At 31.6% G+C, this 24,695-nt stretch overlaps 1 protein-coding gene across 2 annotated transcripts in view; it reads right to left on the bottom strand.

The window, feature by feature from the left end:
• Positions 1-319: 319 nt before the first annotated feature.
• The window catches only part of LOC145239814 (MORC family CW-type zinc finger protein 3-like), a 108,325-nt gene continuing 83,949 nt past the window's right edge, over positions 320-24,695 (bottom strand). For both annotated transcript variants that reach the window (XM_080103342.1, XM_080103343.1), the window contains exons 12-18: positions 21,985-22,119; positions 17,153-17,236; positions 14,035-14,068; positions 11,429-11,521; positions 8,822-9,022; positions 6,641-6,681; positions 320-1,021 (exon numbers count right to left, since the gene is read on the bottom strand). In XM_080103342.1, coding sequence (XP_079959468.1) covers positions 388-1,021; positions 6,641-6,681; positions 8,822-9,022; positions 11,429-11,521; positions 14,035-14,068; positions 17,153-17,236; positions 21,985-22,119 — 1,222 coding nt within the window. In that variant the 3' untranslated portion in view covers positions 320-387. The remainder of the gene's footprint in view (positions 1,022-6,640; positions 6,682-8,821; positions 9,023-11,428; positions 11,522-14,034; positions 14,069-17,152; positions 17,237-21,984; positions 22,120-24,695) is intronic.

The following is a 24,695-nucleotide window of genomic DNA, read 5'->3' as shown; positions in this document are numbered from 1 at the left end:
AAAGAAAACAAAATATTGGTGAAAAAAAAGGACAACGGGAAAAAAAGAAGAAAAAATAAGATAAAGGAAAAAGAAATAAAAGAATAAAGGAAAAAGAAAGAATAAAGGAAAAAAAAAGGGAAAAAGAAAAAAGGGAAGAAAGAAAAAAAAAGAAAGAAAAAAAAAAAGGAAAAGAGGGGAAAAAGACAAAAGGGAAAAGAAATAAAAACAAATAAAAGAAAAGTGTAAAGGAAAAGAAAAACAGAAAAAAAAAAGAAAAAAGCAAATAAATATAATGAAATTTCTCCTAAAAAAAAAGAAAAAAAAAAAGAAAAAGAGCTGTTTCCTAATATTTTTTGGTGTTTTTTCTATTTTTATTAAGAAAATTTTACTTTTTGCTTTTTTTTTTTATGACGAATTCACTTGCGAATTAATCCGTATCATTTCCACTACAACATCGTCAATTTTGTGCTCTCCAAAATCAATATTTGGCACAATTATCTCGATCAACCGCTTCACATTGTTCCTCAGGTCATCCAATTTCTGTTTAGCCTCATTTAGTTCTGATTTCAAGTTGGCAATGTCGGTGGTATTGCCTGTATGTGTGTTAGTTTTTGTCAAGCTAGCATTGGAAACAACAGAAACTATATTTAACCCATCACCATTGTTCAGCGGACTTGAAGGAACGTCTTTTGGTGTGCCAGACAAAGGAGCATCTTCTTCATCGATTGCGGTTTCCACAGCTAATGAAGGGGTCTCGGTTTCCGAGCTCTCCTTGGCATTATTATTATCAGCCTTATTTGTGTTTTCATTGTTGTTGTCATCTTCTTCTGTGTCACTAGTTAAGTCTATTACAGAAGTGGGCTCGACAGACTTGCCAGAAACATCCTTTTGTTGTTTTCTTCGCGTTGCAAGATCAGGACCAGCGGGTGTGTCAGCATTGAGGTTCACAGTGATGAAGCTGCCATCTTCTGTTTTGATGCGCTTGGCCCCTGATGCTTCATCAGCATCACCACTCTCAGAGACACGTCGATTGACAGAACTAACAAAAATAAAAAAAGAAAAAGAAAAATGAAAATAGAGGCATTTTAGATTAATAAATAAATATATGTAAATAAATAAACAAATATATATATATAATATTTCTGGAGAGATGAGATGAAAAAAAGGAACAAACCAAAATTATATGTTCATCAATATTCCGTTTTTATTTCAAAACTTCCTGTGATTGTTGATTTGAAAAATTATTTGAAAATATACTTGTATTTGTAGTGTGAAATGGATGTCTTTGTTCCACTTCTGAATCAAAGAAGCTGTTGTCATTCAAAGTGTTCATGAAGTAAATATTTTTTTTTGTCAACTGCATAAAACCATTAGAAATTTACAAAGATATGCAATTTCTTTTTTGTCATGAATTTCATTGTTAGATTCAAAATGTTAGATGTGTATATATGAAATGAATGTTCCTTTATTTATTTCTTAACTGACTTTTTTTTTTATTATTATCTGTATTATTTTCTGTGATATATGTTAACCTGTATCTAAATTTATGTTCTTTTTTTTAGATAAGTTTATTGATCAAAAGAGATAAATTGTAGAAATCGCCACGCTTTTCGTGTTTGCAATGAATGCCGATTCAAGAAGTTTTCATCAAGATTTATTTAAAATGAATTTAATGGGTTTTGCTTGTTTAAAGTTAAAAGAATGACCATGTTGTAATGAATAAAAGAATAATGCATTCAGAGAATTACTATTTTTTATATCTCTTCTGTTCATTGAAACTTTTCTTTAGTTGACATTGAGTTTCACAAATATATATGTGATGACAATTATGGCATGGGATATATACTTGCATTAGATATGGGTTTGTTTTGGAAACGTTTTGTTGTTTTTAATGTTTGTTTTGTAGTTTGTCATGTGATTTGTATTATTGGAATAAATAGTCTTCATTTGTATGTAAATGAGGGGTGTGAAACTTAAGAATTACGACAAATAGACAAAAATAAATTTCATTTAACATAAGTGACGTCACTAACAGAAAACGTAACGTTTGAAAAACTTAAGTATTTTTTGCCCACTTATTTAAATATTAAAAACCATTTTTTGCTAAGGCTAATAAATCGTTCACAAATTTTGGATAAATTTAGTTTTTATTTTCAATTACATTTCTTGTCTGAGTGACACATTATTTCATTAAACTTTCCAGTTTAAGATGTTTTTTTTCTGTCTCTACCTGGACTTCGGGCCAAGATCATAGTGTAGTATTCTGATGCTACACTTCACATTTTCTGCCCTCTGTCAGTGAAGGAGAAATCCTTCATGACTGAGATAATTTTTATGTTTGTTTCTATCCAAATTTACCCCTTTTTGGGAAGTTGGATTTTCCTTGCATTACAAACTGACCTTGTGTCTTACTGTCTTCGTGGGGATGCAAGTAAATAGGAACTTAACTAGAAACTGAGCATCTCCTACAAATGTTTATATATTGATTTTGCATTTTTATATATAATTGAGTAGATTAGTGTTCATTCAAGTATAATCTGCTGAAAAAAATTGTAAAGAAGACAAAAAAAATATTGGCGAGGGGAGGTACTGCTCGCACACATGAAGCAAAAAAAAAAAAAAACAAAAAAAAAAACATATTTCACATCTTTTTTTTTTTAAACAAAACGTTTAATTCACCGTAAAAAACTAATGTAATGGATAAAAGTGTAAACGTTATATATTTGTGTCTTTACAACTGTATCTTTTAAATTTGACCAAAAATAACGCCGGAGTGATTGGGATTGCCTTAATTATATATTCTGATAACCGAATAGCTCTAATTAAGCTAATTATGTTCTGATAATATGAGCTCCAACTAAATATGTAAGAACATTTTTTTATATTCATATTTTCATTTTTAAAATTTTTAATTCGTTCTGGAATAAAAAACAAAACAAAAACGTTTGTTTACAGTAAAGTAATTAATATCAGCGATAGTATTACTGTCAGCAATACTATCACTGATATTAATGCTGCTGCTCCTGCAGATCGTTTTTAGATACTTTTTAAAAATAGAACAATTTTTTTCCAGGTATCATTATTTTAAATTACTCGGTACCACAAGAGAAAGCCGGTTACAATTTTATTTGAAACAGATAAATGTAAAAAGATTGATTTATTTAACAGTGGGTGTCCAAAGAAATTTTTTTTCAAAATTTTCCAAACTTGTCATGTTGAAGTCTTTTTTATCATAACATAAATGAGTTGTCAAAAGAATTTCAGACACCTGAATCTATTAAAAGTGATATCTCTTCTAGTTAATTCCAAATTCCATAAAATTCTCAAGAGAAACGTGGTATGGCCATTTACAAATCGGGGGGGGGGGAGTAATTACAAAATTTTACCAATAACACTGTTTTATGATGTTAACAGTTTTATCACTTTATTTGCTTAAAACTCTTAAAATATATAATGTATATTATTATTTATTAATTTATTTAAAAGTGTATTCATTTTTGAACAAAACATTGATATTTTGAAAACTTGAAATGCTTTGATTTTTAAAATATAACGATTTTAGTGGAACCCCCTTGAAATCCATAATTATCTAAAACATTTTATCGTCCGTGTGTATTGCTAGACCTACTGTTTTCATCTTGAATGTTATTTTCACAACATTTGTTTGCTGAAACCTCTGACCTTCTTCAGGTATATCTTGTCGAATTCAAGAATTTTTCTGTTGAACTCAGGAATCTGCATGGAATTTTGAACAGAAGCTTTTATTTAATCTACAAGGTAGCATAGTCTTGTTCTGTCAGCCATGATTCATGAGTTTGACAAGATACATCTGAAGATCAGGGCTTACATCAACTGAAACATGAAAAAAACACTCAAGATGAGAACAGTAATCTGAAGAATCCAATAAGAATAAGCAATTCTCATCTAAAAAATTCTAACACATTTCTCAATATAGTGTGAAAAAAAAAAAAAAGAAAAGAAAGCATCCCATGTAATTCTGTCAAAGTAAAACATTGACATTAAATAAAAAACAATTTCTAGAGTAAAAAAACTTATTGTCGTTAAAATAATTTTGTAACAATGCTTTAATGTTGCACATCATATATTGAGGCTGCATTAGAAATAAGCGAGCAGTAAATGCCTTCCTATTGTTTCAGCCAGAGGGTATATATATCCCCATTAGATCACAGCTGTGTGTGATCGACTTCAGATTGTGATCTATAAAGAATCTTGCTTGTTCATCTAATCTTACGTCTACTTCAGGTGAAAAGCTCGATTTATGCTAAAAAGTCAAGGAATATTCAGCAACTCACTGCAAAGAATACAAATTTTTGTGCAGACATTTGCTGACTTTTGTGCAACTAATCGTCATAGAATTTCAAATGAATCAAAGAATGCAGTCAGCATTTATCGTAATGTTTTACAAATTTTTTTTATTTCATGTATTTTTCAGCGTCCATCAAATCCATATAATTCTTTTCATGTACATTTAATAAGTACGGCACACACCGGTTCTCAGCAGATAATCGAAGTTAAGCAATGTTGATCCTGGCCATTACCAGATGGGTGACCATTTAGGAAGGCTAGTTGCTGTATGTACCTTGTGGGAAGGTTAGGCATGGAGCCAGCACCCTCACTAATGGGCAGTCAACGATTCCCCCACTATCAAACAATCATGAGGTTGCTTACACGGCAACCGACAAGGCTAACCTGCTTGCCAGTCAGTTTGCCTCAAACTCCACACTGGACCCGGCACACCACTCCCTCCTCGACTTTCCTTTGCGGACAGACGCCACACTAGATGATTTGAAAATCACCCCTTCTCAGGTACATGGTATCATAAAACACCTAGACACCTCAAAAGCAAGTGGACTCGATCTCATCCCAGCTGTGCTATTAAAAAAATGCTCAGCTGAGGTTGCTCCAGTTCTCTCCAAACTTTACAAAAAATGCCTTAATAAGGCATTTAAACGAATCTTGCTTTCCCATTAAATTATCGTCCCATTAGCCTTCTCTCACTTTTCGCCAAAATATTTGAGTCCTTAATTAATCAAGCCCTACTTCAACACCTTACAGCTGCAAAACTCCTGACCAACAAACAATATGTTCCACAGCAGATATCTTAACTAATCTCTGAACGTATATACCATTCACTGGACAAAACAGGGGCGGGGTAGAGTGGTAGCCCTAGATATATCTAAGGCTTCTGACAGGGTATGGCACGATGGTCTTCTAAGGAAAATTAGATCATATGGTATCACTGGAAGAATACATAATGTAATTAAATCCTTTTTAAGAGAAAAATCCAAGTTGTCCTCGACAGTCGTACATCTAAATAATATGATATAAATGCGGGAGTACCTCAGGGGTCTATCCTTGGACCTTTATTATTTCTGATATTCATAAATGACCTCCCTGGTAAAATTGTTTCGGAGATGGGTATATTTGCTGATGACACACTCAGACACACACAAGGGGAAAACAAATGAACACATATCTAAGGAAATGGCAGAAACACTAGAGGACGACCTCCAATCTAGTGGAGTGGGGACAAAAATGGACGGTCACATTTAATGCTGCCAAAACTAAGCTTGTTTCCTTCAACAATTACAAGAAACCTTCTCTATCACCAATAGCCAAGAACACATTACCTGAAAGTACTTCCTTTAAACTCCTCGGCCTAATGTTTACAGGCAACATGAACTGGAATAGAAATATTGGAGCATTGCCAAGGCTGCTGCAAAGAAGGTGGGTTCTCTCTACCGTGCTAGAAAACTACTTATGCCTGAATGTATCCTGTACCTCTATATGGCCACCATTTGCCCATGTATGGAGTACTGTTGTCACATTTGGGCTGGTGCATCTGCTGCTTGTCTCTCACTCCTGGACAGGGTACAAAAGAGAGTTGCCAAATTGATAGGTCCTTAACTGTCATGTAGGTTTCAGCCTCTGTCCCACCGATGAAATGTTGCATTCCCCTGCCTGTTCTAGAAGTACTTTAATGGTGAATGCTCTGACGAACTTCAAGCACTTGTATCCCCTTGACATGACTACCCCGGACAAGCAGCTAAATCCCACCCCTTCACAGTAGAGATCTCTAGGTGTAAGTAAACCTTTTACTCCAATAGTTTCTTCCCACAGAACTGCTAGACTTTGGAATCCCCTTCTGGGATTCTGCTTTTCCAACTGTACTGACATGCAGAAGTTCAAGTGTAATGTGAACAAATGTCTTGCTACTCATGTGGCACTGTATCTTGTTTTAGGTGAAAGTGGATTTAAAAAAGTTATGTAAATATATAAACACACTCTACAGAAAAATCAATCTTGGTTGCAAGTAAATAATATAACTTGTTTTATTATTAAAAAAATAAAAGCAATCCAAAGTTTGATTTTAAAAGTTATCGTCACAATATAATAATATAATTCATTTTTATCATTATTTTATATACACACACACACAAAATTAGATTAAAAATATTTTTTTGTCGCGATATTTGTTTGTGTGTGCGAAGATAAAGGTCAAACCAGTGTCGAGGGGAAGCTGTTCTTTCTCTGTAGCGAAGTCGGTCAGAGTCCTTATTCCTACTTCATCCAATGAAACTCGGAAAGAATTTAAACAGTTTTTAATTGAAAAGAAAAAAAAAAGGGGGTTACTTACCTTGTAGAACTTACAGGAGACCAACTAGAATCACGTGCATTCTATAACAAAAGAAAATTTTTTAATTTGAATTTAATAATTGTTTTATTTTTTTTTTTTTATTTCACTTAAAATTCATGCATATATAATAAAATCAAGTAGATTTTTCCCCATCTAAATTCGGACACCACATGACTATAAACTCAAGCACTACAATATTCAAATATGATCACAACAGATGCAGGTTTTCAAAAATTGACAGTCATTTTCATTGGATTTTATAATTTCCTTAGTTAGTTCAAACAATCCTGATGCCCACAAATCAATGATACTTTTAATGAAAGTTGTCACAGCCCTAGTTATCAATAGCTTTTTTTCTTACAGAATCCATATTTGAATCTAGTACATCAAAACACTATCAATAATTTTCTCCACAGGATCTGTGCCTGAACCTAAATGTAAATTCCATGAAAAAAAAACTTCTTTCTTAGAACTGCACGCCTGTGAAACTGTCTTCCATTTGCCTGCTTTTCAGCTGACTACAATATGGTCGTCTTCAAGTCCAACTTAAATTCTTGATGAGCCGTTCCACTTAAGTTAACAATTTACCAAATTTCCATTACTAACAATTACTATATTGTCCAATTGACTACTGTACACTCTTTAATCTTTATCCTCGAGTGGCCTTTTGGCTTGGATAAGTAATGACGCCTATGTAAAAAGAAAAAGAAAGACGTAAGTTTCACTCAAAAATATCTACTTCCACTCTCCCGTCAATCACCAGGAATTCTTTATTTTATACGTTTTCAAGCTAAGGGTGTTATTCTTTCATTTTGTTATCCAATTATATTGTCTTTCAGCAAAAACAACTTCATTTAATAAATACAGAATGCTCTCTCAAACTTATTTTTGCTGTGTTCTGATTGGCTGACCTCAATCCAATTCATGGAATATTAGATTATTGCTGAATACTAAACAAACATTACTCTTTCATTCAGTACCAACAATTTCACTTACAAAACACTAATTTTAGAATTGTAAGGATTCAGTTGTTACAAAAAATATTGCGCTTATGACATACTTGTGCAACTATAGACCATTTCCACTCATCCATAGACCAAAAAGTGAACTATTATTTAGAATATAATTCTATTCTAGTTCATATATATCTATCCAAGTTACCTATAGGCAAAAAACATACAAACACAAAACATTGTAGTTTAACTTATTCAGACTCGTTATTTGAAACCTAGAACTCTAAATGTTTTCTAAAGTAGATTTTTATTTAATGCTCCTGCGTTATAATGGAATTTCAAACAAATGCATAAATACTAGTACACACTTATGTATTATGTCAAAATTAGTACGAATTCCAAAATTTATGAAAAATGATCCAGTAGAAAAATAATTATCAGTAAAAAATAAAATTTATCCAATAGAAGATGTGTTAGATATAGTTTTTACAAAAAAATCATACTTTCAGTTCAACATAATATATTTTGAAATGGCAATTTTTTTTATTGAAAGGTCATACAGAATTGGTCGCAGAGAATTGTTCCACAAGAAAACACATGATAAAACTCCATAATTTGATAAATTATAAAATTTAATAGTGTTTTACCTGAAATGCATTTGAAATTCCATTATACTAAAGAAGCACCTTTTTATTTTTATGTTATTAATTTTGGTTTGGTTGCTTTCTTTTACAGCATATCAACCTTTTCAGGTTATTTAATGCAGAATCCAGTTATTTTGGAAACAGTTTTTATGCTTCAAGTTCTTTATATCTTCAAATATTTATTTGTAGAGTTTGGTTTGGTTGTTTTGTTTTATTGTTAATTAAAAATATAAGATATTCTCCTGGGCGATATTTATCTTTGATATAAGTGAAAATTTTTTCCAAATTACCAATCGTTTGGATGGGATTACATAAATTTTTACATAAAATTTAGCAGTGTTGTTAATAGTATAGTACAACAATAACAATTTAAAACTGGCTAATAAGAATCAAAGTTTGATGTCAGTTTCAATGCTATTAAAGTCTTACTTTTAAAATCTCACAAGATAACTTTTGTCATATTTGAATAATGCAGGAATTTTAAGAAACTGACTGCACATGAGGACAGTTTTAATGTCTTGGTTTTTATTAAAAGACCAATTCTTTCAAAAAAGGATGGGATAATGGTGAAGGGCATTACTTACTTCATTTCTTCTCTTCGCTAACTGCAATCCTTCAGCTGCTCTGATAATTTCAGCCTGTCGGTTTTCAATTTGCGTCTTTTGCGTTTGCAATTGTCGAATGATTTTCTCTTGAGCTTTCTGTTTGTGCATTGATTCTTCGAGGGCTTTCTGTGCTTGTGATAATTCTGTTGAACTGGGTTTATTTTCTGTTGAACTCGATACCTGGAAGGGGAGAGACACAATGTTTGGACTGGATTCATTATATAAAGGGCAACTGTCTCGGTTAAAACTTGAAAATACACAACAGACACAAAGTTTATAATTTTTTTTTCTTTTTACATTGGCAAAACCCCGGGGTGTATAATATCTAAAATAAAAAAATAAAAGCCATTTATACGATTGAATGTTATCAAGACGTACACACATCTTTTAATGTTATCAAGACGTACACACATCTTTTAATGTTATCAAGACGTACACACATCTTTTAATGTTATCAAGACGTACACACATCTTTTAATGTTATCAAGACGTACACACATCTTTTAATGTTATCAAGACGTACACACATCTTTTAATGTTATCAAGATGTACACACATCTTTTAATGTTATCAAGATGTACACACATCTTTTAATGTTATCGTATAAAGGGAAGTAACTGACATTTGATCAGAGTTATTTTCCTTACGCTGACTCGAGTTTTGTGTGTGTAGGTCCAGAGAGAGGAATCGGGTGAGCAAAGGAGAAAAATGGGGTTGAAAGAGTGAGTGAGAGAGAGAAAGATAGATGCCAGGTAATCCTGCTAGTTTCTTATAAAAGACATTTTTAGGATATCTACTCCCTCAACTCACCTCTAGTTTTCATAAATATAAAATTGCATTTCATGCAATTCAAGGAATTTTTTTTTTTTTAGAATATATTTTTGGAAGAAATTGCCTAACCTAGTGTAAAGCACTTTAATGAATAACCTGAATAGATAAAAAAATAATTGTAAAAAAATGATTTTTTGAGAACATTTTTGAGGTTTATCAGATAATATATTTAAGATAATTTAATCAATATATTTTTATTTTATATTCTGGGAGAGTATAGGATATTTTTTTGCTACTGTTTTTTTTTTGTGTTAAAATCCAAAACAATGTATGTTCTAGATCTATCATGAACATTTTTGATTCTTTGTTGAATCATCTTTAAGCAACAAAAGTAAAAGAACAAAAAAGTTCTACAAAAAATAGAATTAAAAAAAAAAAGTAGACCTAAAATATGCATATGAAGCCAGTTTAACAGCAAAAGATTGGTCTAACATTGTTCCAGGAAAAACGTATATAATTTAAATTCTGTGATGTCAGAATTAGCTTTTCAGGATAAAATTGTATTACATCAAACACTTTAAACTATTGTTACTGGTTTCATAGGAAATGTTAGTAGTAGAGTGTTTGGTTTTTATAATTTTAAATCTTTTTAATTGGTTTCTAAACATTTTTCTGTGATTATGTATGTAGAGGAGTTGCCAGTTAATGACTTTGAGCTATTGACTTTTAATGTGACAGATAAATTTTTCATCAACATAAAGAAACTGGATTTTCTTTTAAATGAAGGATGGATATCCCAACGAACACAGTAATGCATCATTGTGGCCTGCGTTCAGTTTTGAGAGACAATAGATATTATATATAAAGGTTGCTGCACGTGCAATCATGAAACAATCTCAACCACACCCCTTCCCGATAGCTACTGCTTGATTCCAGTGGCAAAAATTATTTCCCTAATCAGATAATGCTGCAAGTCACACAAACCATGACAGCCACAGATCAGAAGTCTTTAGACTTGAGTTTCACCCTCCTTTTTGCTCATCTAAACTCAGGATTCAAAACCCAAGTCACTTGCATGTGAGGTGAGTACTCTGCCACCTGAATCACCACATACAAAAAAAGGACACTAACACAGATCAAGCAACAAGGAGGGTAGTCAATTACTAAGAACCCAATGCCAACAGTAGAAGCATCTGATTCATATGAAATGAATGGATTATTTCCTTTTTGAAGCAAATACCATACATTTTGGCATATAAAGCGGCCGTCAGATAAGACGAGGTACAAAATTGGAGCAAATTTAAATAAATTTATCATATATCGGTTATATAAGACGACTGCTAAATCACAAAACCATGTTTGTTTAGCCTAGGCTAGAGATTGCAACACCCGGTATCTTATGAAATATTGGTTTTTAATGATGATTTTTTTTTAATTTTAAGGGTCGTCCTATATGCCGAAATATACATTAATTTTTTTTTAATTCATTATTTTTTCTTACTCCAAAATAATTGTACATGTATTTTCAGAAGTTAGTAGATATTATTCTACTTTAATGTCAAACCATATGCAAAAGATATTTATAAAAATTACACTGATAGGCTCAATATAGATTTCACTTGTGAAATAAACGATAAAGAGACAGAACGACTAAAAGTAGAAAATACAGTTTTCTTTGCTTACTTCTCAAAAAAAATAATTTGTCTCTTCAGAGTCAAACTGTTTCCAGACCAGCAAGATTAACGAAAAGATTGGCCAGTTTTCAGTTGAGCTGTTTCCAGACCAGCTAGATTAACAAAAAGATATTTTCCATACCTCAGCAGTAACTTTTTTCAGTTCTTCTTCACGTCTTTCAAGTTCTCGTCTCATTGCCGCTAACTGAGTATCCTTTTCTTGCTGTTTTTGAAACTGAAACACAAATAGATTAAATTGGTTAACAGCACAAATTTTTTTACATGGTTTGTATACAATTCTGATTTTTTTTTTTTTAGAACCACATTTCGATTGCTATTTGCACCAGATCTTTTCAGATTTTACATAATAGAACTTGTAATTTTTCTCAAATTCAAAAATGCAACACTTGTTATGTTTTGTCTTTTAATCTTATATATTTATAAAGTTGAACCATTTATTGTACTGACAGTGAAAGAAAAGGCCATTTCCATAATCCCAATAGCAATATAATCAACTGTTGTGAAAATTTAGAAAACTAAGTAATGTTACATACTTTTTTATTAAATGATTATTTTTTTTTTTCTGAGATTTTTGTTGTTAAGACAATTTTCAGAGTGAGGATTAATACCATAAAAAAACAAAAAGTCTTCTATGAATAAGTTGTTGCAACAAAAGTCGCAGAAAAAAAAAACAAAAAAAAAAAAACTTACAGAACAATATTTGGTTTTCCAAATTTTCAAATCAAACTTATGAAATTATGTTTTCAAAGACGTGACTAAGTTCCTCTATACAGTTATGTCTATGCAATTGACGTTTGGAGATTAACTAACTCGCATACTGCTTTGCAAAATAGACTCATTATCTTTAGTCTTTTTTTTTTTTTTAATTTAATGATTGTTTTCATGTTACTATTACTCATAGTTTAATTTAATGATTGTTTTCATGTTACTATTACTCATAGTTACGAATATTGTTGTCCGGGATTGAAAGAGGATCAACAAATTTTCCACCATACTTTTATTGTCACTGAAATTGGCGAAATCGCCCATTTTTTCAATCAAATTGATTGATTGCCTGCTAGAGTTGGGGACCCACCGCAATGTACCGAAGGAAGCATCACATGCAACACCGTAATGACTTCGTTCACAATAAATATTAGTTTATATTGTACTTTATAGATCTACCATGGTCCTTGTTCATATTGATGCCACTTATTAACCCTTTTCTTAACTTTGCTCCATGCATAGTACTCCAAAAGGGTGAGGTTTGTTGAGTTAAGAAGTTGTAAAAATTTGTCATCATTCATTTTTATGATCTCCTAGCTTGTATGCAACAAAATAAAGAAAAGGATTAATAAAATAATATCACAAAATGATCCTTGGTGTGGCAGTTCCTTTACTTTGTTGTAACATGAAATGAACTTTATTCTTCACAGAAGATTTTGTATTTAACGTTTTTCAGATTGTCTGTCGCATGTTCTTTTGTAATTGATTTTATAGTTCTTGAATTACTACCAACAGTATGCTGTAAATGCTAAATAAATTTAGGTATTTTCATGTTATCAGTGCATCAAGAATGTCTTATGTTTTTATAATGGTAATACCGTTAAAGCATTTAACTCTTTGTGAAATTTGTAAATGAGAGTTCAATTATTCAACTTTTATAGTCACACTAACTGGACGTCCAGTGTTACCCAGTCGTACAATACATTTAAACATATTTTAATTTATGCAGATTGCGTATGTATTATTATAGAATCAATCCTCTATTAATTATTATATGTTACAAGGAATAATTTGCCCAGTGGACTAATTTGCACAAACAAAAAAAAAACACAAAAACAAAAACAATGTTAATGTCGTTCATCAAATTCCGTCTGTGTTTGTTTACAATATCACGTTAACTGATATTTGGGTTTGATGATGAATGCCCCGGAAAAGTCACTTCTGATTAATGTTTAGTTACAAAATATGCAAAGAAAGAAATAATTTGTGGCGATTTTAAATGGTACCTCTTCTTTTATCGTAAATTGAAAAAATTAAAATGAAATCGTGAGATACACCCATGCTTGAACAGGGAATTATTCGATCAGTAGTCGAATGCTCTGCCACTGAGCTATATCTCCAGGTGATAATAAATCTTTTTTTTTTTTTTTTTTAAAGAAATGATTTGCTGAGATTTTATTATTTTCCTTGGCCACTGTAACAAAATATTCTCCTGTAAAAAGTTTTTTGTTTTATTTATAAGAGAGAAAAGTCTATTTTTAAGATTGGATTTTTTTTTTTCGATTCTCAATACTTATTGGATAAATTTCTATACAAAACATATCTAAGAACACTACCAGACATATAAATTAGCTTTATGTGAAATTTGCAAAGATAAGTTCCAAAACAACTGAGCCTATGAGGAAGGAACGCGCACACGCAAAATGACTTTTATATAAAAACTGCAGAGTGTAGGTGTCTTCAGTTGTTGCTTAGTTATAGGGGATGCCATTGATAATTATGAAATATATAGCGGATGCCATTGATAATTATGAAATATAGAAAACAATCTAATAATATTCCTGCTATAGTAAAAATAATGTTCTCAAATATCTTGTGCAACATATAATGGAAAAGCTATGCTACAGGCTGAAACAGATGTTTGCCTTGTTGACCGTTTGCAGTATCTATGAACACAAAAATTTTATAATTGTCTCAAATGATTTTATTTAGCTGAAGACAAGAAATTAAGTAAAAATGTACCTCTTCAATTTGTTTTCTTCGCCGCTTTTCTTCTCTGTAATAATAAAAAAAAAAATGATCATCAATAGATACATTTTGGCAAATGCATATGCCCCCCCCCCCCATTATTTTTATTCAATATTTAAAATAAAACTCATTGATTAACTATTTCATGGTGCAATAAAAATTTATTCCTATGATGATCTAAATAATAAAAAAAACTATGAATGAAAAGGTATTGATTTTTTGAAAAAATGTTTAAGAAAAGAAAGAGAATGGGAGTCATTTAACTGCAACAGTTAAGTAGTGCTCGTGAAAGAAGTTTGCTTGTTTCACTTTGTGTGTGTGTGTGTGTGTGTGTGTGTGTGTGTGTTCTGCCATGAGTTTACGGTAATAGCATTATGCCATTAATACAGTATATGATATTATTTTCTTTTTGTACTAGGGTATCACCATTTATCAAGGCCCGAAGGCCACTCGAGGATAAGGATTAATGCATGTAAGATGGTAGTATAATAATCGCTAATGGTGTTAATTGGGTAGAATTTGATTATTTAGCTCAACAAGAACTTGTTAACATTAGACTTGAAGGCTACCATGTTGTATTCAACCTGGAAGCAGGACAGCATTACAATTGTTCATGGAATTTGCATTTAGATTTAGGCAGTGGGGAAAATCGTTTATAGTGGTTGTAGAGAGTCAAGTGTTTTTGTTTTTTGTTTGTGAAAGTCTGGCAGGGAGGAACCATAGATTGGAGTTCAGTTGAGCACTTGCTGTTAAAATAACAATAGAGCAAAGACAGGCTCACAACGTCTTTTCTGTGGGAAAAAGGTTGCAGGGAAAAGAAAAGGGCATCACCTACTAGATTTCAAAGCCGGTTTTGAACGCTCTTAAGACTGGATAGGGTGCGCCAAGCAGCTCCTGCCCAGATGTGTCAATAGTACTCTATTTTAGAGTGTAGCTGGCTCTTATTGCATTGACAGTGAGATACCTACTAGAGTGGATTTCAGATCAGGAGTGAAAGTCAGTCCCAGAAGCTTGTCAAGACATGGTGCTCCCTAAGACGAGAGCCATTCATTTCAATTGGGGCATGATTGGGGTCAGAGCGATTATGATGAAAGGAGAGAAGCTTGGTTTTTAATGCATTAAAATTAACCCGACACATTTTTCCCCATTGCATTATGTGCTTAAGATCAGAAGAGAGAGAATCAGAAAGATCTTTATCATCGTCGGCCTTTGAAGTGTTGCCATAGATTGTGGTGTAATTTGCATAAATGTCTACGAATGATCTAGGAATGTGATTTGGGAAATTGTTGATGAAGATCAGGAAAAGAGTTGGGCCCACGATGGAACCTTTAGGGATGCGAGCATTAATACTATGGGTTTCAAATTTCTGCTCATCAACAACTACTCTTATAAGCCTATCAGCTTACAAAACTGAAGACAGAGTTTTCCTCTGATGATGACAAAGAGGCGCCTGAGAAAATCCTATATTTCCAAGTGATTTTTTTCATGTGAGATAAATCATGTTTTCTACAAGTTTTCTGGTTGGCCTCAAAATAAATTAAATACTTGAATTTGTGATTAATTGAAAGCATTTTCTTTAACGTGTTGAGGAATCAAAAATTAGGTCAGACAAGCAAAACGTTCCCAGAAATGACATATATTTTTGCTTTTATATAAGTGTTGGGTTTGTTTATGAACAGCCGATTGTGACAATTTTTTGTCACAATATTTTACATCTTCATCCCAAGAGGAGCTAATGTCTGGTAGGACGATATAACCACAGAACAGATATGACGCTATTTTTTCCTACAAAAACAAGAGGCAATGCCTGGGAAGATGATATCATGATGAACAAACATATTGGACGATGAAGGTTGGTATAATCTGCTTTTCACAGTATCTTACTGCAATAAACTTTTAAATATTTATGTATATAAAATTAGATATGTATATATGCTTTTAAAAACTTCAAAAACCAATCATTATGAATTTTGGAACAGCTGCTTGACTTGAGGTTGGATAATTTGTGCTATATTCAGTTTCATGCCAATAAGGAAAAGTTGGGAATTTAGATAATGACAATTCCGATAAAACTTAGAAATCAATATATATATTCTCAAGGTTTCAGTTTCTTTCGAATATTATAAAGGAGTCATAATAGAAGCATCTGATTCTGGTAATTGGACTTTCAATATCAGTAGCACAGAAGAGCAGTGACGTGGCGGAACAGAAGACACAAATATATATCATCTACAGATGGTGTTTTTGTTGTATCATGGCTCTTTAATGTGGTGAGAATGAGCGAGTGTTTTAAACGGAGTCAAAACCTAAATGCTTTGCAAGCAGCCGAAGACTACTACCTATGTTATCAGAACCAGGACACGTTAAAAGAAGTCTATTATGCTTATTTATACTAAGGATATTCCAAAAGTAATGTCTCCCATTTTTTTTTATTCTGCCCGAATGGATCAGAGGGGATTGTAAATTGCATTGTTATTATGACTGAACTTATACATTTATGACCTGAAAATTTCATCTCTCTGTTATGGATATTAACAGTATGAGACTAAGACGTGCACTAGAAGCAGAGATGCGTCATTGAATTCCAAGCAAAAGTGCATTGAGAATGGTGATGACTAAAAAATTCCAAAGCACAAAAAAAAAAGTTGCTTGTTTTTGTGGTACTACTCCTGTCTTCGTAGCTCCTAACTTTCTGAGTTAAAAAACAATAGGATAGTTTAGTTTGGAACGGCACTCATATTTGCATAATCAGGTAACCAGAATGCCCTATTCTTGGTACACACACACACAGATAAAGAAATTTCTAAACAATAATGTAAAAAAAAAAAAAAAAAAAAAAAAAAGGCATGGAGATGAATTTACCCATCTAAGGAGCTTTTTACCCATCCCACTGTGTGCAAAAAGCACCACAAACACGTTTTTTTCCGCCTAAAAAAAATTCCAATTAATCCAAAAAGTTAAAAGTGAAAGAAAAGCATTGATAGATGGGAAACGAAGAGGAAGTGAGAAAATCAATGTAAATGAAAATCTGCTAAAATGTGCAGAACTCACACTAAGGGTGAAAGATTCTAGAGAAAAGGAAATTATGTTAGCATAAAAGCACACAACTTACTGAGCTCTTTTGAATGTTTTTTCATATGAAGGTCGACGTAATGCCTCATCTTCATCTTCAGGCTCTTCTTCTACATCACAGCGACTGTAAAATTGATCATTTTTTAATAAAACATCACAAGGAAAACTGATTAATAGAAAAATACAAGCTATACTAATAAGATGTAATATGAACAAGATGTAATACTAAGATTTAATACGAAAAAGATACAATATTGATAAGTTGTCGGTATATTCACTACTTTTAAGTTAGAAAAGTAACTTGAAAATCTTTAAGAATGATCCTCTACCAATGGAGATTGCCATAAAAGGTTCATATTATATTTGTTTTTTTATATGGTGATTAATCAATAAAATTCTAAGAATTAAAAAATAAATTCTGAAATAATTTTAATTGAGGGTCGACTTTTTGTTCTTTAATCTATATCATATCTATCAAGTAAAATTTTTCTTGAGTAATTTCATGTTTTGGTACTTGTACAGTTTAGTCAAGACATTAAAAAATGAAAATGTCAAAAAAGGTTATATTTCACGTATCCGTTATGAAACGAAGTTCTCCGAAAAAAAATTTCACTTAATTTCATCAAGTAGTTTTTTTTTTTTTATTTTTTTTTTTTTTACAGCGAAAAACAATTTGTTATGATACCGAGCAAAAGGTTCGATTTTTAGGAAGAAAAGCTAGTATTAAAGATAGGGAGGGTGTGTCAGCACTTTACATTGAGTTATCTCCCCGTGGCATGTTGTTCAACTTCAGCAAATTTCACAATAGCTGACTTCAACGTGCTCTCATAAGAATGTGTTTTTTTCGCTGTAAAAAAAAAAAAAAAAAAAAAAAAAAAAAACTACTCGATCAAATTAAATGAATTTTTTTTTTGGAGATCTTCAGTCCAAAACGAATACGTACAATATAATCTTTTTTTTTTTTTTTTTTTTCGATATTTTCATTTTTTAATGTCTTGACTAAACTGTACAAGTGCCCAAGTTTTAAATAAAATATTGATAACAAAGCTCATTTTAATAAATAAGTTACCAGTATTAAGGATTTCAAAGTGCTATGTTATATTCTTATATAATTAGTACTCAGTGATCTGGACAGCAAGGGAGTAGAAAGTGAACCTTGGATTTATATTCGTCAACCTCGTAACTTTCACTTCCTTTATTTTGTCCTTTAGTCATCATATTGCATAAGCTATGTTTCTGACAAAGGACGAATTGTGGTTTTCTGAATTGGAATCATGAAACACATTGTTGTCTAGTTTTTGAACTTCAAGTAATATATATATATATATATATATATATATATATATATATATATATATATATATTAGCTTTTTACATCAAGTGGCTTTACCATGTCTGAAGCTATTTTCATTAAAAAAAAAAAAACAAAAAAAAACATGGAAGACGATGTGATTGATAAAGGATTAATTCCTCCAACTCCTAGCATATTACTAATTAAAACAAAAAAAATGTTGATCAGATTAAATATTGACACTGATTGAAAATGAGTTTTTTTTTTTTCTAAAAAACACAGACCAATTATATGCCTTGTGTGACTGATCAAATAGGTTTATTTTTTATTTTATATAGCTTATAATAAAATAGATATTGATCACAAAAGTATTGGTAAGAGAAACTGACTTTACTTTATGTATAAGATAATTTTGTAGATAAATCAAATGAAAGCAGTAAAACAAAATAACTTGGGCGCCGAAGGGAAAAAGACAAAAGAGCATATTTTGCAATAAATAATTTGCGATGTGTTAGTAACGGAAATTGCTGAAACGTTTTAAGAAAATGAAGCACATTAATTAACAAACTTTAATAAAAATGAATACACAAATTTTTGAATAACAAAAATGAATAGAAATGAAAAATATTAATATACAAATACTGTACCTGAACAATTATAATCAATTAATTTACTTTCTTTAGTAAAACAGATTCCATAAAATTTATGAAAGAGGAATTACAGTCTATTCATAGTCGCATGTTGAGTAGCTATCATCTGCTATTAATTTAACAAAGATGTCAGAATTAAAAAAAAAAAAAAAAAAGGGGTATATATCTTTAAAAAAAAAAATAATAATGTAATTTAATGTTTTTTATTTTTAATACTGTGATGTAGTTTGCTTGAAACTTTCTGTGTATTATGTATATAAGAAGTCATAAAAATGCTATCACTCTACAAGAAAGGGAAAATGTGTCAGTGTTAAGGACATAAACAAGGTCATTTTAAAAAATAAATTTTTTTTATAGTAAATCTCACTTGTTTAGTCACAACTTCTACACAGTGATCTAATGTGTGTGTATTCCATAGTACATTTTCAGGTACAATCTCTTTATAAAAAAAAAAGGTGGGGGGGGGGGGGGTCTCAAATTTCCTGAAACTCATGTCGACTGATGTTTTATGGCAGGACTGCAAGAAATGATATGGTGATTGGCAGCCAATGAATTGCTTTTGTTTATTTACACTAAAAAACTTTTCACAGAAAATGTAAATATTTAGAAATAATCTACAAGGTATTATTTAAAAATCAAATAAGTTGACAAAATTAAAATAAATATAATGCTTACAAATAATATATATATATATAATTATAATTATTTTTTACTATAATAATTAAATACCTACAGACACTAGCATTTCATCCTTTCGGGAATCTTCAGTGCAGGGTGTCACGATTAACACCAGTCGACAGATTCAAACTCTGCAACACGAGCCATATCTAGCTCGATTAGCAAAGACTATCCAATCAGCTACCATTAACCGCATGAAATAAAGTTGAATTTAAGCATTTTAATTTTAAATGTTCTTTACGTCAGTCACAGTGATTTAATTGTTATACGATGATCTATGCATAAGAGCCAACTTCATTCAACTGAAAGTGCTCAACGATAAGAAACGAGTTTCTTAAAAGGGACTGTCACACACACACACATATATATATATATATATATATATATATACACACACACACACTAGCTGTACCCTGCCACACGTTGCTGTGGCTGAAATTGGTGCAATGGAAAAAGTTCCATAAAATAAATAAAAAAAATAAAAATGAATATAAAATTTTTTTTTTATATTTTATATTTATTTTAAAAAATTTTTTTTATTAATGTTTGCCATTTAGTGTCTTAATTATTCTTGCTGACATTTTCTTAAGTAATAACCTGTACATTTCAGTTGACCTCCTATTTTGCCCTATATTATTCGCGTCTTTTAACGTTATCCTGTCTGGGTCATTTTGACATTTGCTTTTCTAATTTATATTTAATTCTATCACCATTGAATCTTTTTTTTTCTTTCTTCTTTACTGATTTTTTTAATTACACTTTGTTCTCGGCAGTCGTGTTAAAAGCATATCTTATTTTTCTATTAATATTATAGGAATTTTTTCCCATTTTCTTTGTACATATTTGTGAATTATTCCACGGATTTCGGCCTATTGGATTATTTTTGACCATCTTCTAATTACGCGATTTCCTTGGATTTTACTTGTGCGAATGGAAAATTAAATGAACTTTCTTGGACTTACATTTTTGGATTTTACCGTCATTGGATTATTTACCTTTCACCTGACTATCCATTCACGTGAAATCACCTTTTTCTTCACCATATTCCCTCTGCTTCACTTTTTGTTATCAAGTAAGATCTTTGACTTACTTGCAGTTTCATCAAATACTTTTGTATGCAAAATCCGATCCCGCATTTTGCTAATTTCTACCCTCTGATGAGAAGGAAAGTATTTCTTCGAAACTCTGCGGATTAAGGACTATCCACTTATTAAGTGTTCTCTTTTCAGATTAAATATGTTTTTAACTCTTTTTCAAAGTGTTTTTTAACATGTTTTATTAACTATTTGCTCTTATTATAAGCTCTATCTCCTATTTGGTTTTATTGAGCTTTTACATCTGGTTGAGATTACTTTATAAATATTAATTCTTTAATATTTATAATATACTTTAGTTTTACCATCTTGGATCATTTTGGTAAATTTAATTGTAATTTATATATATATATATATATATATATATATATATATATATAGTTTTTAATAAATAATTATTTTTGGTCCACAGACTTATTTATACTTAAAGACACGTTTCATATTAGCTTACACTAATCCAAGTATTTTGAACCACTTCTTACAACTAGATTGCTATGTTGATCAAACTTTCAAATGCGAAAGAAATGTATCTTACATAATGAAGTGTAAACACAAGAAATGAAATGCAGACAATGTTTTATTTCCTAACGGAAGAGAACTTGCAAGGTAACTAAATTAGAATTTTCACTTTAATTTCTCTAAAAGTTCTACACAGAGCTTAATGAATAAATTTAGTAATATAAATATATCATTATGTATCTGCATAAAATTTTTTCTATTTTCAGTATTTACTCCAACAGTGCTTAATATTTGAGTAAAGCTAGGTAGTAAGTTTTTAAAATATATATGGCAATTAAGCTACACTGAATTTTCTGTGTTTCATCCGTGCGAGGAGTCATCAGGCTATTCATGGAATTAATGTTGCAGCATGTTTTTATAGCTCCACATTGCTAGTGAGCCAATCAAATTCTTTGTTATTCACACACTCACTGATCGCAGCCAATGGGCGTGTATTTATCAGGCAGAGGTTCACTCAACTGCCAATTCACTCTTTTCTTTGTTTCAGTATTAGGGGTGAATAGGGCCATCTTTTGTGTTAAAATCTGGCTTAGTTTTAATCTGGATGTGTTCAAATTTTTTGTAAATACAAAAGAGAAAAAAAATATTGACAATTTAGAAACAATATTTTTGCATCTGCTTTTCTTAAAAATGGACTTACTTGTGCGAAGCATCTGGATTCATATGGCAGTACCATTTTTCTGGCAGGTCTCTAAAGCCTATCCCTGTAGGTAGACGGCGCCATTTCAGGCAGTTATCACACTGTACCCACAGCCAATCAGGTTCTGGTGGCATGCTAATAAAACAAAATAAACATAAATTTAAAAAAAAAAAAAAATTTAAGTCGACAACTAATATCAATTCATTTAAAAGAAAAAATCCTTGATGTATTCTGTATTGAGATTCTCCAACTATTACTTAATGCAATATAAATAAGAAATGACAAGGATTTGAAAAAAAAAAAAAAAAATAAATAAATAAAAAAATAATATTGTCTTGTCCATTTTCTTTTCGTTCCGGCCAGTCACATTTTAGGTTATCGCATTTTTTTTTTTTTTTTTTGTGGGTGTGTGTGAAGTTTCACCATTGGAAAGTCCTGTCAGCAGAAGAAGAGATTTTTATGGCAGCTGCAATTAAATTAATGAAAGCAAAAATAGAGGGAGATTTGATACCCCCTACCACCACCACCAATAAAAAGCAAAAGTAAATAAAAATAAAAAACAAATAAAAAACAAATAAAAAAAATAAAGTTATGTGTCTTTATCCTAAAGTAATTTTGTTTTGCAATAATGGAGCGTAACTCTTGTATCAACTATGCAATTTCAAACAATGTATTTCGATTTTATTTTGAATATTTTCATAATATTTTTATTAATACTAAAAAATAATTTAATAGTATTTATCTGGATTTTATTTTGAATATTTCCACACAAATTGTTACTGGACATAAAGAATACAACTGTCAAAGCAGTTCAAGACATTTCCCATATTTTCAAGGTAATAATAGAAATAAGGCGTTTTCAAGACAAAAGTTAAAACTCAAGGACTTTTCAAGCCTATGCAAACCCTGAAAGTTACCTATCTCGGATGATGGCATCCTTTAATCAGTGTTTTTTTTTTAAATGTCTCTAGATTAGCCTTTTTAAGTGGTTAACTGATCTGCCTATCTTGCGACAGGCCAGAATATATATTTCAGAGGAAGGGCAGGGGCAATCAGTTGTTTTTTTTAGGCATCTCATACTCAGTTGAAGTTTGTGTGACTCTCTAAAGAAGCAAGATGGGCCCCAGGGCTCTTAGCTGATAGATTGTGTTTTGGTCTGGTTAGGCTAAGAATTATTATTTGCAAATCCATTGTTCAGCAGAAGAAAATGCGTATCATTGCAACTCCCAAAAAATAAAATGTAGTGATTTGTTTTAAACTGGAGTTTTCATCCTATAAGGAGTACTATTCTGTTACAGTACTCAATATGGTTTCCGTTCTGCTAGATCTACAGCAGATGTGCTTAGTTATATCTCATAGGATTAGCGAATCTCTCGACGGAGGCAACCTTTCTAGGGCAATTGCTCGACATATCTAAGGCCTTTGATAGGGTATGGCATAAAGGTTTACTTCACAAGCTCTCTAGCTATGGTATAGCTGAAAATGTCTTCTCAATTATTAAATCATTTCTTTCTGATAGGTTCATAAGTGTAGTAGTTGAGGGGCAAAAATCAGAAGCTCACAGTATTAATGCTGGTGTCCCTCAGGGGTCCATCCTGGGCTCAACTCTTTTCCTGATCTACATTAATGATCTTCCAAATCACATCCTTACATCATTTGTAGACATTTATGCTGACGACACTACCATTTATGGTAGCACATCTAAGACAGTAAACGACTAAGTTCTCTCCGATTCTCTCTCCTCTGATCTTGAGCACGTAGTACAATGGGGAAAGGAGTGGCTGGTTACTTTTAATGCATCTAAAACCAAGTTTCTCTCTTTACATCATCAACATTCTAATCCACATCTGGCATCAACTGAAATGAATGGCTCTCATCTTCAGGAGGCCTCAAGTTTTGACAAGCTTCTGAGCTTGACCATTACTCCTGATCTTAAATGGAACACGTGCATCAAATCTGTTGCCAAGGCCGTTGGAAAAATGGTGGGATATTTCTATCGATCCGGTAGATATCTCACTGCTGATGCAATTCTCTATCTATATAAGAGCCAGGTACGTCCAAGGATGGAATACTGTTGCCACATCTGGGCAGGAGCTGCTAGAAAGGACTTGTCCTGCCTTGATAGAGTTCAAAATAGACTTCGTAGCCTCATAGGAGATGTCCTTTTCTTTTCCCTGCAACCTCTATCTCACAGAAGAGATGTTGCGAGTTTGTCTCTGATGTATCGTTATTTTCATGGAAAGTGTTCGACTGAGTTTCAGTCTATGGTCCCCCCTCACCTAACTTTCACAAGAAACACTAGACTAGCTGAAAACACTATCAATAATTTCCCCCACTCTTTATCTGTGCCTAAACCTAAATGTAGATTCCATGAACAAAGCTTCTTTCTTAGAACTGCACGCCTGTGGAATTGCCTTCCGTTTTCCTGCTTTCCGGCTGACTACAATATGGTTGTGTTCAAGTCTAACGTAAATAAGTTCTTGATGAGCCGCTCCATATAAGTTATCAAATTTACCGAATTTTCATTACTAATGATTACTATATTGTCCAATTTCTACTGTACACTCTTTAACCGTTATCCTTGAGTGGCCTCTTGGCCTTGATAATGTGGTGATGTCTAAAAAAAAAAAAAAAAGAAAAAAAAAAAAGTACTAATTGCGGTCACATAATTGTCACTGTGACTAAATTCAAATCAGCCTAAAACGAGTGAA

This window comes from Euprymna scolopes, chromosome 19 (genome assembly GCF_053919585.1).
Source record: "Euprymna scolopes isolate OS-2025 chromosome 19, ASM5391958v1, whole genome shotgun sequence".
Taxonomy (NCBI): domain Eukaryota; kingdom Metazoa; phylum Mollusca; class Cephalopoda; order Sepiida; family Sepiolidae; genus Euprymna; species Euprymna scolopes.
Note: the sequence above shows the minus strand (reverse complement) of the source record. Positions and strands in the feature narration are given on the sequence as shown.